The sequence below is a fragment of the Leucoraja erinacea genome, chromosome 21 (genome assembly GCF_028641065.1).
Source record: "Leucoraja erinacea ecotype New England chromosome 21, Leri_hhj_1, whole genome shotgun sequence".
Taxonomy (NCBI): Eukaryota; Metazoa; Chordata; class Chondrichthyes; order Rajiformes; family Rajidae; genus Leucoraja; species Leucoraja erinaceus.
In genome coordinates this window covers 20,947,040-20,958,993 of record NC_073397.1, presented here as the reverse complement: position 1 = coordinate 20,958,993, position 11,954 = coordinate 20,947,040, and the positions used below count along the sequence as shown (strand labels likewise).

The following is an 11,954-nucleotide window of genomic DNA, read 5'->3' as shown; positions in this document are numbered from 1 at the left end:
GTAGTGGGTCACCAGGAGGAAGTAGGTTGTCGTAGGTTGTCGCTGTTGCTGACTGGTGAACTTCATTGGCTCATTGGGGAAAAAAAACATAAACAGCAGTTTTCAAGGATAACCATGTTAATGTCCACCGAGCTTCACAGCCGTGTATTTCTGGCTTCTTAAAAGTTGTCTCCACTCCTTCTCCCCACCCCGTCTCCCCCTTCTCCCCCCCCAAATCCCCCCCCCCCCCTTTTAACGGACTTAAGTGACGCTTCCCGTACACTGTACTTTCACCGTCTTAATTACAACGCCAACCTTCCTGTTCATCGTGGTGGTGTCTGTATCACATTGGCATTGCACCGTGTGAATTTCACTCAAACTGCACTCCCCCCCCCCCCCCCCCCCCCTTGCCCTGTCCCCAGCCTGCATAACTGGCTGGTGAAGGAAGCAATGTGTGTGTGTGTGTGTGTGAGTGTGTGTGTTTCCACTCTGACAGTCGCCGTCCCAGTCATTGGTTTTTCAGTGACCTGCTATGACTTGACAGTCGCCGGCAGTCGCCTAAAAGATCCCCTAAGTGGGACAGGCCCATTAGACTTCAATTTTTCCAATTCACAGTCAGTGTATATGACAAATAAACATTCTTTATTATTCACTCCAGCTGTTCATTACAGAGAGAGAATTGCAATAGCACCCTCTTAAGGCTGGAAAAATAAATTGCTGCTCTGAACAGAGTGAATTTGTGCACACTTGTGGCATGTGGACCACAGGAAACACCACAATACTGGCCCACAGATTAATTTGAAGGATCTGTCACAAATTCAGAGATTTTTGAAAGCAATATTCCACGTTTATGAACTAGGAAATGCTGGAAATACTATGGAATGAGAATCAGAGATAACCTGTTCCAGGTGAAATGACAGCGTGGACAGGATGATGTGGGTCTTTGATGATATTTGTGCCTTTTTGCAGCTATCTTATTTAGATCCCTTCTTTCGATGGTGGGGAGCTCAGTACCTGTGATAGATGGAGAGGTGCGTTAGACTCTCTCTAACCTCCTTCATTTCTAGGCGTTCAAGTTGACGAAACAGGCCATGATGCAACCGGTCAGTGTACACCATCGTACTTCTGTAGAGGTTGAAGAGAGTATTCATCTACATAAACACTTCAATCTTCTAAGGAAGTAGAGGTATTGATGGGTTTTCTTTGTGATTGCATCCATGTGCTGGGCCCAAGACAGATATTCAGAGATGTGTACACGCAGGGACACTCCTGTTGTTGATTCTCTCCACCACCAAACCCATCAATGTCCAGTTCATTGATCCTCGGCTCTCCCATCCTTAGCATTCACTCATAGTTCTGTGTAACCACAAAACCTTCACTGCTTTCCTGCCTCTGCACCAAACAATGTCTCATGCTCGTTGAATTCAACCATCTTAATTCATTATGCTCTCCATCACCTCTACGTTTCCTTCCTTCATGACTTCCCAGGTGAAAAATCCGGTCTATATTCACAGGCAACTCCTTGCACTAGCCATCTCATGTAGCCTCCTTAATCCCATTGTCATTGTCACAGGACCAACTGTGAACTTCCTTATATCAATTGCCTCTCACATCTTACGATCCATCCTTTTGCTGCCACCTCGAGGTAAAGGCCCCACTAAACTCAGTTACATCGCCAATTCAAAATCTCTGTTGAACAGCCTTCACTGATCTGCACAATTCTGCAATTATTGATCCACTAAACTACACTCCCATTGACCCCTTTAGTTCCCTTAAATGAATTGCACTCTTACAATACAATCCTCATTTCTGCATCATTATGTCCCCTTAATGCAACATGGAAGGCATTTGGTGCAGAATTTGTTCGACATTTGTTGACAGATCAGGTTTAACCATATAAAGTTCCATTGGGCTCTGTCGCCACCATTCCTCATTCATTCACAGGATGTGGAGATCACTACCAATGGAACTGTTATCTTCTCTGATTGACATAGTTGCCGTACTTCTTCTCCTACTGTACACTGGGTTCTGGTACCTCTCTCCCCACCTCTATGATCAAGATCCGTTTCATGAATATCTTTGCAGATTGAAATAATTTGGTGTGTATTTCATGCCACTTTCATTCTGTTCACTCATTCATTTGGCTAAACTTGTGAGGCCCCCAGACCATGTTCACATCTTTCCCACTCCTCTCCGATCATCTCTTGTGCCCTCTAGAACCCATTTATTTAATGAGATCCATGTTCTGTGCCCTTGACTCTATTTCCACTAAACTAGCAATGGAACTGTTATCTTCACTAATTGACACATTGCTTTGTTGGAAGTACACATACAAGTTGAACATGTACTTCAATGCTCTTGGATCCTTGCAGTGCCCAGTGCTGTCAATTGACTGTGTGAGCCATCTCATTCTCTCTCTGCCATTCATAGTAACCGGGAAACAGAGCAAAATTAGGGACCGTCAGCACATGGAATCTTGAGAGGCATCAGCAGCATGCACATTTTAATTGGTGCTTGGGACTGACAAAAAGGAGGGAAGTTTAGCAACACAAATGTACAAGGAATAGTTCATAGGTATACTCACTGATTGAGCACAAGTTCCACAGCTCTTCTGTTGTAATCTCTATATAGCAAAAGAACCCTCAGTGTCAGGTGTGATAGGTCAGATGTTTTGTCGTGTATGTATTAGATTCTGGATTGCAGTGATCTCGCCTTTCTCCAAAGAATATAGGAGCATAGTCTATACTAGATAACACTACAGGAGCTTGGACTCTCTGCTCATACTCAGACTCCATCACCTTGTTGGCATTTCCGCACCATTGAATTAATAATATTACAAACTGGAGCCAATCTGCCACTCTGATGTCAAGATTGTATACAGATTAGGTTCCAAAAGGCTGCCGAGGTTGACTATTTGTTGGAAATTGTTGTTGCTTGATTGCCTAATGGTAACTAACATTGAAGTATTCTACAGTCTTCAGTTCACCACGTCCTATTGATTGATATGTGAGAAACAAACAATACTGTTACTGGTTTTGATGTTGCTAATCATTCTGGACATCTTGAACACTGGGCTTTAGGAAGTTGGTTGCCCCTTCATCGACTGCAGCATGTGCAGTCAATGAAGAACAATTATTTTTCATTTATTCATTGTTGAGATCTGGCATCACTAGCAGGGCCAGCATTCATTGCCTTCCCTAATTGCCTAGTGTACTGGTGAGTTGACTTCTTAAACTGCTGTAGTCCTTCCAATGAAGGCAATTCCACAGTGCTGTTAGGGAGCGAGTTCCAGGAATGAGGACTGCCAACATATTCCCTAGTCATGACGGTGAGTGGCTTGGTGAAGTCGGTTCTTTCTTTGTCCATTTGAGTTGATATTTTGGAAGAAAATCTTGCTTCAGCAAGGGGTGAGCCACAGCTTGGGGAGATGCAATAGCTTCCCATTGGTCCATGCTTACTCCCACATGTAAGTTTTTGCCAACATTGTTTATATGATTTCCAGCTGTTTGCAATAGTGTTGGAAACCCCCCTTGACTAATTGCTTCTTTCTTTTTACTTTTGCCCACTGAAAATGACTGTAAATGAAGGGAGGGGAATATAGAAAGTGTTGCCTCTTGCTCTGGCAAAGAACTAGAACAGTCATAAGGAGAGGAGCCAGCGGCAGTAAAACTACTGAACACTGTTGATGTCAAAGGCTGTTCAACAGAGTTTCCTTCCTCCTTCCACTTCATGCACTTGATTACTTGATATGACTCATGGGTGGTGTCTGGGATGAAGTCACAGTTTGACTGAGGTGACTCACATAGAACAGCCCCAACTGGCAAACCACAACCAGTTTGTAGCGTCTTTGCTGACTGTCCAGTGCCAGCTACTTTCAGCCGTTGCTTCTTCCTGGGTGGTATTCCTGACGGAAACTCTAACTTACCATCTTCACCTTTCTGCAACCTAAATTCATGAAGCTTATGCTCTTCTTGACTTCTTCCTTCTTGTTTGCCTTCTGGAACAAGAATGCTGAGCTGCCTCACCAACTTTGGATGTGTTAAATGCGTTTGCATTGGTCTTGTAGCATCATTCCATGTTTGGCCACTCACTGTAGGTGATCGTTGATGGAGAGTAAGTTCCTTCCCCATGTCCCCAACAGTTTCTTGAGCATTGTGTGATGCAGTTATCTTGCCCGTTCCTTCACCTCTATTGGGCTTCTCTGCTGATTTAATTGCAGGTACTTCCCATGAACGGTCTGGGATTAGTGGAGCCTTTGTCTCTTTAGCATTATGGTAGGGAACTGGATATTCATGTTGTGGTGAATGTTGGTCCACATTTTTTTGTGAAAATTGTACCTGGCACATTGGGGTGTTGAAAGTTGTGACCTTCACTGACGCTAAGGGAAGTGCATCTGAAAGGTGTTTTGGAACGGGAACTTTTTGTGCAGAAGATGATGCCAGGGGGTTGATGTGTGGATTCTCAGAGAGTACTGAAATGCCTTTGTCTGGCATTTTGACATTGTGAGGGCGCTTTGTGTGTGAGGCGGGTGGCTCAGCAGAGTGGGTAGCTCCCTTTGGCTCCTGGTATTTTTTTCGGAAGGTTTCCTCTCCATATATCAACCACTTCTCATGTGAAAACCTCTTCAGCTTTTTCTGGTCATTGTTCTTAACTAAAGACCTGCACTTGTGCTTTGAAACTTGTTCAACCTTGGAATTACACATCTTATTTTTAACAATGGGGTTGGGCCCTTCTGTGGTGAGACCACCTGCTGGCAAACTCTCAAGAGCGGTTTGCCTGACCAGGGTTCGATGCTGTTGGGGATGGAAGTCCAATGAGTGTGATTGCAAGTCTGTGACAAGCGACATGGTGGTGGATTTCCTTTGTATCACTTGATGGTGAGAGCTTGAACTATTGCCGGTTTCATTACTTATCAGACATCTCTTACTAACTGGCGCAGAGTTGCTCCTTATAATGGGCAAACAAGCAACAGTAGAGGAAACCTGATCCGGCAAGGAGGGGAACTTGTGTGTTAGTTGGTAAGTGAATGCTGGTAAACTGGAGGGAACTCTTGATTTCTTGTTGACTTGAACAGGTTTCATGTCAAAGTGAAAGGAGTCCTTAAACGTGTATGGCATTGGTAAATCAATGCTCCCTTGCTTTGAATTAAGTGTCTTTCTTGGCCGCACAGTTTCCAAATGTTTGTCGTCAACCACGGCCTTGTTGTCAGAGATGAGCTTTGAGATCCTCTCCTCCAGCTCTTGTATACCACGTGGAGGATGGTGCATGCCTTGCAGGGCTTTGTCATCCACGGCTGACTCCAGTACACTTTGCCCGACACTTGACCACTGCTGACTGGACTGAGAGCACCTCTCTGACTCTGTGTCAGTGCTCTGGTGTTGTAGACTCTGTTGTGGCTGGTCAGGACTGTCTGAATGGGAAAAGTACCCTGAGTCTGTGCTTTCATTGGTTTGTACACTGGAATTCGAAGACTTGTGTACCCACTGTTTGGCAAAATAAGTGGCCTGCTGTCTCTGTAGAACCAAATGCCTGTTTCCCATTTGGCCAAGTTGCTGCTGGACATTGCCCTGTTTCTCTCCATCCAGTGAGCCATCCTCCCTTTTGTCAGTAGCATGGACCCTCCTCCAACACGTATCCCGTTGCACAATATTTGTGAAATCTTGCTTCTTTGTATGACCAACACTGCTGGAGTTAGCCACAAGCAGGTCAATGTGACAATTTCCTTTTGTTTCCTGATCTGTATTTTCACAAGGAAAATTGTCCTTCACCTGACTCAACTCTAGCCTGTTGCTTCTCACCAATTCAGCAGAAAGCTGGCAGTTGTGCAAATGACTTTGTGTCCTATTATGTTTATACAGGTTACTCTGCGTTTTGAAAGAAATCCCGCAGGTTATACATGGAAAGGGACGCTCTCCAGTGTGAGACCGGATATGCTTCTCAAGAGCACTGCGCTTTGCACAGTCCCTCCCACATTCATTGCACACAAATTTTCTCTGCCCATTTGCTTTGTTTTGCTGAACATTCTCTGGAAGCTGGACTATATGGAGCTCTTTCGTAAACGATGGCATTTGGAGCTCTGGGCTCTGGTAGGGATGTTGGACCCCAGAGATACAGGTTGTTGGAAGTCCAGCAGTTTGTGGGGAAGATTGGAATCTGGGGGTACAGGGGGAAGTTTGGAGCTCTGGGATATGCGGGGGACATTGGAGCTCTAAGGTTTGGGTGGGAAGTTGGAGCCTGAGAGTAAAGAAGGGAGTTTGGAGCCCTGGGGTTAGAGGGAGATGGTCGAATTTTGAGGGATGGAGGTAAGATTGGAGACTGGGGTCATGAAGAGAAGTTTGTAGACCAAGAGACTTTGAGGCAGGGTGGATCCTGGCGGTTTGAGGCAAAGGATAGAGCCCAAAGGTATGGGAAAGAGGTTGGAATGATGAGGTTTGGAGTGGTAGTTCAAGTCCAGTAGTACAGAGAGTTGGTTTCAGCTTGGGAACTGAAGGGGTAGATTGGGAACTGGTGGTTTCAGGAGCAGTTTGAGGTCGAGTGACTGGAGAGGTAACGTGAAGTCCAGGTGAATTGGGGAAAGGCTGTAACCCGGGTGCACAGAGAGGAGAGTGGTCTCCAGTGGTTTTATGGGTAGGTTTTAGTCTGGATCCAGTTTGACATGGATGTGGTAGAGATGGATCCTTTACATTCTGGAGTTGAGCTTTGCCCATTCTCTTTGATTGCGATGTTTGGAGACCTAATGTAGAGTCAGGCAGAGAAAAATTACAGGCCTTAGAAGATCCCTGCTGGCTGGTTGAAGAGTTCTGATGAAGTCCTTGTTGGACAGATAAAAGAGAACAAATTGTCCGAGGGGAGCTCGGTTGAGAAGGGGATAAACCTTCAGTTGAACAATAACCGTAGAGGTGGGTGGTGTATCATTTAAACCCGACTGGCCAAGTCTATGGGACTGTAGAAAGAAGCTCTGAGTTGCTGATTCTTGGTTATCTCTCAGTATTCATGTCTGCTTTATTGTCCTCAGATGGAGCAGTCATGTTTGATGTCTCCTTCGTGGGCGTTCCGATCTCTGGAATTATTCTGAGTCTCTGTGTAGGATATAAACATTAATCATTAGTAGTTAATCTGTACTTTCATCGGAGAAACTGACAATATCACAGATACAGTCCCCATAGTCTCTACCTTTCAGCCTCACAATCCCAGGGACCCAAGTTCAATCCTGACCGCAGGTGCTGTTTGTGTGGAGTTTGAATGATTTCCCTGTTATCACATGGGATTCCTCCCACATCCCAAATATGTACCACCAAGTTAACTGGCCACAGTAAATTAACCTGTAATGTAGGTAAGTAGAAAAAATGACTGAAGGAGGTGTTAACAGGCAAGTGAGAAGGAGGGAGTGCCATAGAGGGAGTACAGAGAAGGTTCACCAGACTGATTCCTGGGATGGCAGGCTTTCATATGAAGAAAGACTGGATAGACTTGGCTTGTACATGCTAGAATTCAGAAGATTGAGGGGGGTTCTTATAGAAACTTACAAAATTCTTAAGGGGTTGGACAGGCTAGATGCAGGAAGATTATTCCCGATGTTGGGGAAGTCCAGAACTAGGGGGTCACAGTTTAAGGATAAGAGGGAAGTCTTTTAGGACCGAGATGAGAAAATCATTTTTTATACAGAGAGTGGTGAATCTGTGGAATTCTCTGCCACAGAAGGTAGTTGAGGCCAGTTCATTGGCTATATTTATGAGGGAGTTAGATGTGGCCCTTGTGGCTAAAGGGATCAGGGGGTATGGAGAGAAGGCAGGGATACTGAGTTGGGTGATCAGCCATGATCATATTGAATGGCGGTGCAGGCTCGAAGGACCGAATGGCCTACTCCTGCACCTATTTTCTAGGTTTCTATGTTTCTAGAATATGATGCAGGAGACGGGAAATGGTTCTTATGGGATTGCTCTTCTGAGAGTGGCATTGTCCTAATGGGCTGACTGGCTTCCTTCTGTGTCAACAAAAATCAATTATCTGATATATTCAGTAACTTTACCATATTATACCCTGGGTGATGCACTGACACTGAAGTAGAAGAGAGGAAACACCCACTCATATACCCTCCACGATCCTGCCAGTATATAAAAACTGCACCTTGTTTCTCTCAACCCCATTTTGTTTTATCATTTAAAAAAAAATCTTATACCTCTAATAATCTCTCCTTTAGTCTTACATTTGTGGAAAGTCCTCCTGCATCTTTCAGCGATATAACTGCTTCCTTCAGATTCTATAGATTTCATTCCCCTTCAGGAGTTCTCCTTTCTAATAGGGGGAGACCGCTTCAAACCCTCCCAGATCTTCATCAACTCAGACCTCCTTGAAATAATCACGGAGGTTTGCAACCTCATACTGGTGCTGAAGCAGCAAGACCTCCTTGTCCTTTGGCAATTACTAGGAACCGTTGCGGAGCTGCTGAAGAAGTGCACTAGGGGCAAATGTTTTTAGTTATCCATGTAACTTGTTAATTTTCCTCACCCGCGTAGTAAAGATTAACATTCTGCAATCACCCAGGGGAGGGAGGGCTTGCCCCGCCACCTCTTCTCCAAAATCCTGTGGATCCCCGAGCCTTATTGAAATGCATTTCTGTCAGTAAAATCTACCATGAGGGAAGGTAAGATATTATGCACACTCTCCTCGCTTGTTCAATTAACAAGACAAATAACACCATGAAACATTGGTTAAAAAAATTGCAAGTTGAGCTTAATCACAAAATATGAGTAGTAGAACAACGAACGGTCTTGCCAAACTAAAATCTTTCAGATGTTGACTATATGAAACTAAATCAAAGGATTTAGTGACAGGAGAGCAGCAGCTTATCCTTAAGGTAGCAATTTGCCGTGGCTGCTCTTGGATACACGCTACAGGCCTTGACCACACCAATTCATCTTAGTTTAATTTGGTTTAGAGATACAGTGTGGAAACAGGCCCTTCGGCCCACTGAGTCCACACCAACCATCAATCACCTGGGCATTAGTTCTATGTCATCCCACTTTCGCATCCGAATCACTCAAACATGCACATCTTTGGGATGTGGGAGGAGACCGGAGTACCGGTAGGTAACCCACGTGGTCACAGGGAGAATGTACAAACTCCACTTGGACAGCACGCAAGGTCAGGATTGAACCTGGGTGTCTGGCACTGTGAGGCAGCAGCTCTACCGTTGTGCCACTGTGCCGCCTCTCAGAGATAACAAGGTCCCATCTTGCTGAGACACCCTCTGTTGTGTTGGGTTGCACTACAATTATAGGCTCAGAATAGATGTAAGCACAAAACTGGGCATTCATCTGGACCATCAATATAAGCAGAATTATACACTGCCATAATCTAACAACCTTGTGCTCTGGTGTTTATTGCTTTTCTAGTTCAACAGAAGCATAGGAGAGCAATCGGGTAGCAGGAACAGGTATACATAGAAGTGAAACAACATCTAGCCACTTTATCAATCAGAACTACGAGCCACAATGAAAGAGCTGAAAAGTAGTGCTGTGGTGCATTTTTGTTTAAGAATTAAATAAAGTATTCATAGAAGGCAATAATGGCAGCAATTATGTCATTGTATGTATAGATGATGTAAGCACAATGTGTTGGGGTACCCCACTGCAAGACCAGAATAAATTCCACAAACCAGAATACATAAACAGCACCTCCTCTTCCATTTGAGAATAGCACCTCATATTCCACTTGGATAGCTTACAAGCCAATGGCATGGATATTGAATTCTCCAATTTTAGGTAACCACACACACACACACACACACACACACACACACACACACACACACACACACACACACACACACACACACACACACACACACACACACACACACACACACACACACACACACACACACACACACACACACACACACACACACACACTCCTGTGATTAATTGGCAACTTGCTACAATTTTCTCAACTCGTATAGTTTATCTTCAAGAAATTGTTGGAGTAGCTTTCTCCTACTTTGGTGTCTTTATCTGTGACCATCTAAATTTCCAATGGCAGCTGCTTGCGGAGATTCCAGTGGTGGTTTATTGCCACTAAGAATCATGGGAAGTGGCCCTCTATGGCAGCTACTGTAATCGTGCAAACATGGCGATAGTGAACAAAGGCTCGTGGGAGGAGGGCGACATATCTACACTGTTTGGCTGCACCCCTTTGCCTAGCTCCTTACACCTCTGCAATCATTCCCATGTGTTTTTGTATAATGTGATCATTGTGATCATATTGCAGGTGTGCATCTGCAGTGAAACGCAGTTTGAGTCACTCAAAACCTAGAGCTGTACTATCGCACAATCAGGCCGACACAAGGACAGTACAAAGCATTGATTTTCCAGAACCAAATGGGAGAACTATTAGTTTATATCTGCACAAAACAGAGATCATACTGCAACTTACAAAATGTGTATCAATTTCAAATGTTAAATGGGAAATGAATGTTACACACATTGATCACGTCTTCACGTGTATGAATGGTTCTGAATCAATAACACTGGCCCTGATGGGCATGTCTTCCAGCCAGTGTAAATGCCTTAAAATTTACACAGAATAATTTTTACATATATTTTATGCATGACAAACAGTCAAATACTGTATGTGGCCATTTCCTCAGCTGAAAAATAAAATCAATTTCTTGTATGTAATGGATATCATTAGCTGAGCGTATTTGTTTTTAATTGTTCTTATATGCAGTAGTACAATAAGTGTCTATTTGGTGTCATACATCTTTTTCTCATCTGTGTTCATCTTATCTTGAGGCCTGTGTATAATGGATGCCAATTGAGGTGTGAATGATAAATAATGGAGGAAGGGCTGCTTTGACTTATTTTCTCGTCTAAAATGGGGTGATTTTCTACAGTTATTATTATACACTCCTTGCAGCTTCAGTATTTATTTTGACAATCACCGTGTGGACCCAATATCTAATGAATCCATAAACCACCCAATGAGTTATATCAAAACATATGCCTGATTCCTAAAGGACATGAAACGTATTAACTGCTATACATCAAACACACAGCTTGATCATAATAGATACGTGACATTCCCAATACAAGTCCACACAAATTGTTCTCCATGATTTTTTCCCCATATTCCCTTGTTATCTTTAATTGTTACTTACCTTAACAAGTTGTGTTGCTGAATCTGGCACTCCCAGCTCCTATCCCCTGTACAGAACGAGCCAGCATGGGAGAGAGTTTACCCTATAAGGCAACCAGGTAATATCAGAGCAGCACAAACCTTTGCTTGCTATTCCTGACATAGTGAAATACTAATAATCCCAGCCTCAGGAAGAGTAATCTTCGGCAAGGTTGCTTTTTGTATTTTCACAGACATGGTGAAGGGGAAGTACAGAGGGACTGCTGAGCTGCAAGCAGAGTCTCCAAAGGTCCTTTGCAAATTTTAGCAGCAATATTATTTCTGAAAAGCGTTTGCTGCAAAACAGTGAAACAGTACTGTGTGGGCGGTGAGCAGAAGTGACATGAGATATGGAGGAAGTGAGCTAACCTCAGCCTGGTTGAATGTAAGCTGTTACCAAAATTGCGGATGTATCAGAAGGCATGTTTCTCAAACCAAGTTTTACACTTAAAGATCCTGGATATCTACATGACCCATTCAGCCAACATCCCATCCTCATCATTAAAAAAGTTATTATAATTTCTCAAAACCAACAGAGTCGACAGCAATGGGACAACTGTAAGCCACACACACAACGGCCAAGTAAATAAAACCACAAATAACCTTGATGCCCAGAAATGCAAGATGCTGTTGAGGCATTGCTAGCATTGGATTGTATACAGTCTAGTGTAAACACCAGCTGCCTCATGCTGCTGGAAGGCTGCATCAGATCTCCAGCTGTGTACAAATTCAAAATTTACCCACCACCAGCCATTCAGATTCAGATTCAGATTCAAACTTTATTGTCATTGTGCAGTGTA

At 43.8% G+C, this 11,954-nt stretch overlaps 1 protein-coding gene across 1 annotated transcript; it reads right to left on the bottom strand.

Annotated features, from left to right (window-relative positions):
- Positions 1-583: 583 nt before the first annotated feature.
- Positions 584-11,954, bottom strand: znf831 (zinc finger protein 831). Its single transcript, XM_055652366.1, has 2 exons — positions 11,138-11,954; positions 584-7,058 (listed from the first exon to the last, which is right to left on the bottom strand). The coding sequence occupies exon 2, from the start codon at positions 6,684-6,686 to the stop codon at positions 3,300-3,302; it is 3,387 nt and encodes a 1,128-aa protein (XP_055508341.1). The 5' UTR covers positions 6,687-7,058; positions 11,138-11,954; the 3' UTR covers positions 584-3,299.

What these genes read in the sequence shown, in the direction of transcription:
- znf831 (XM_055652366.1), bottom strand. Translation starts at nt 6,686, where the DNA reads ATGGGCAAAGCTCAACTCCAGAATGTAAAGGATCCATCTCTACCACAT.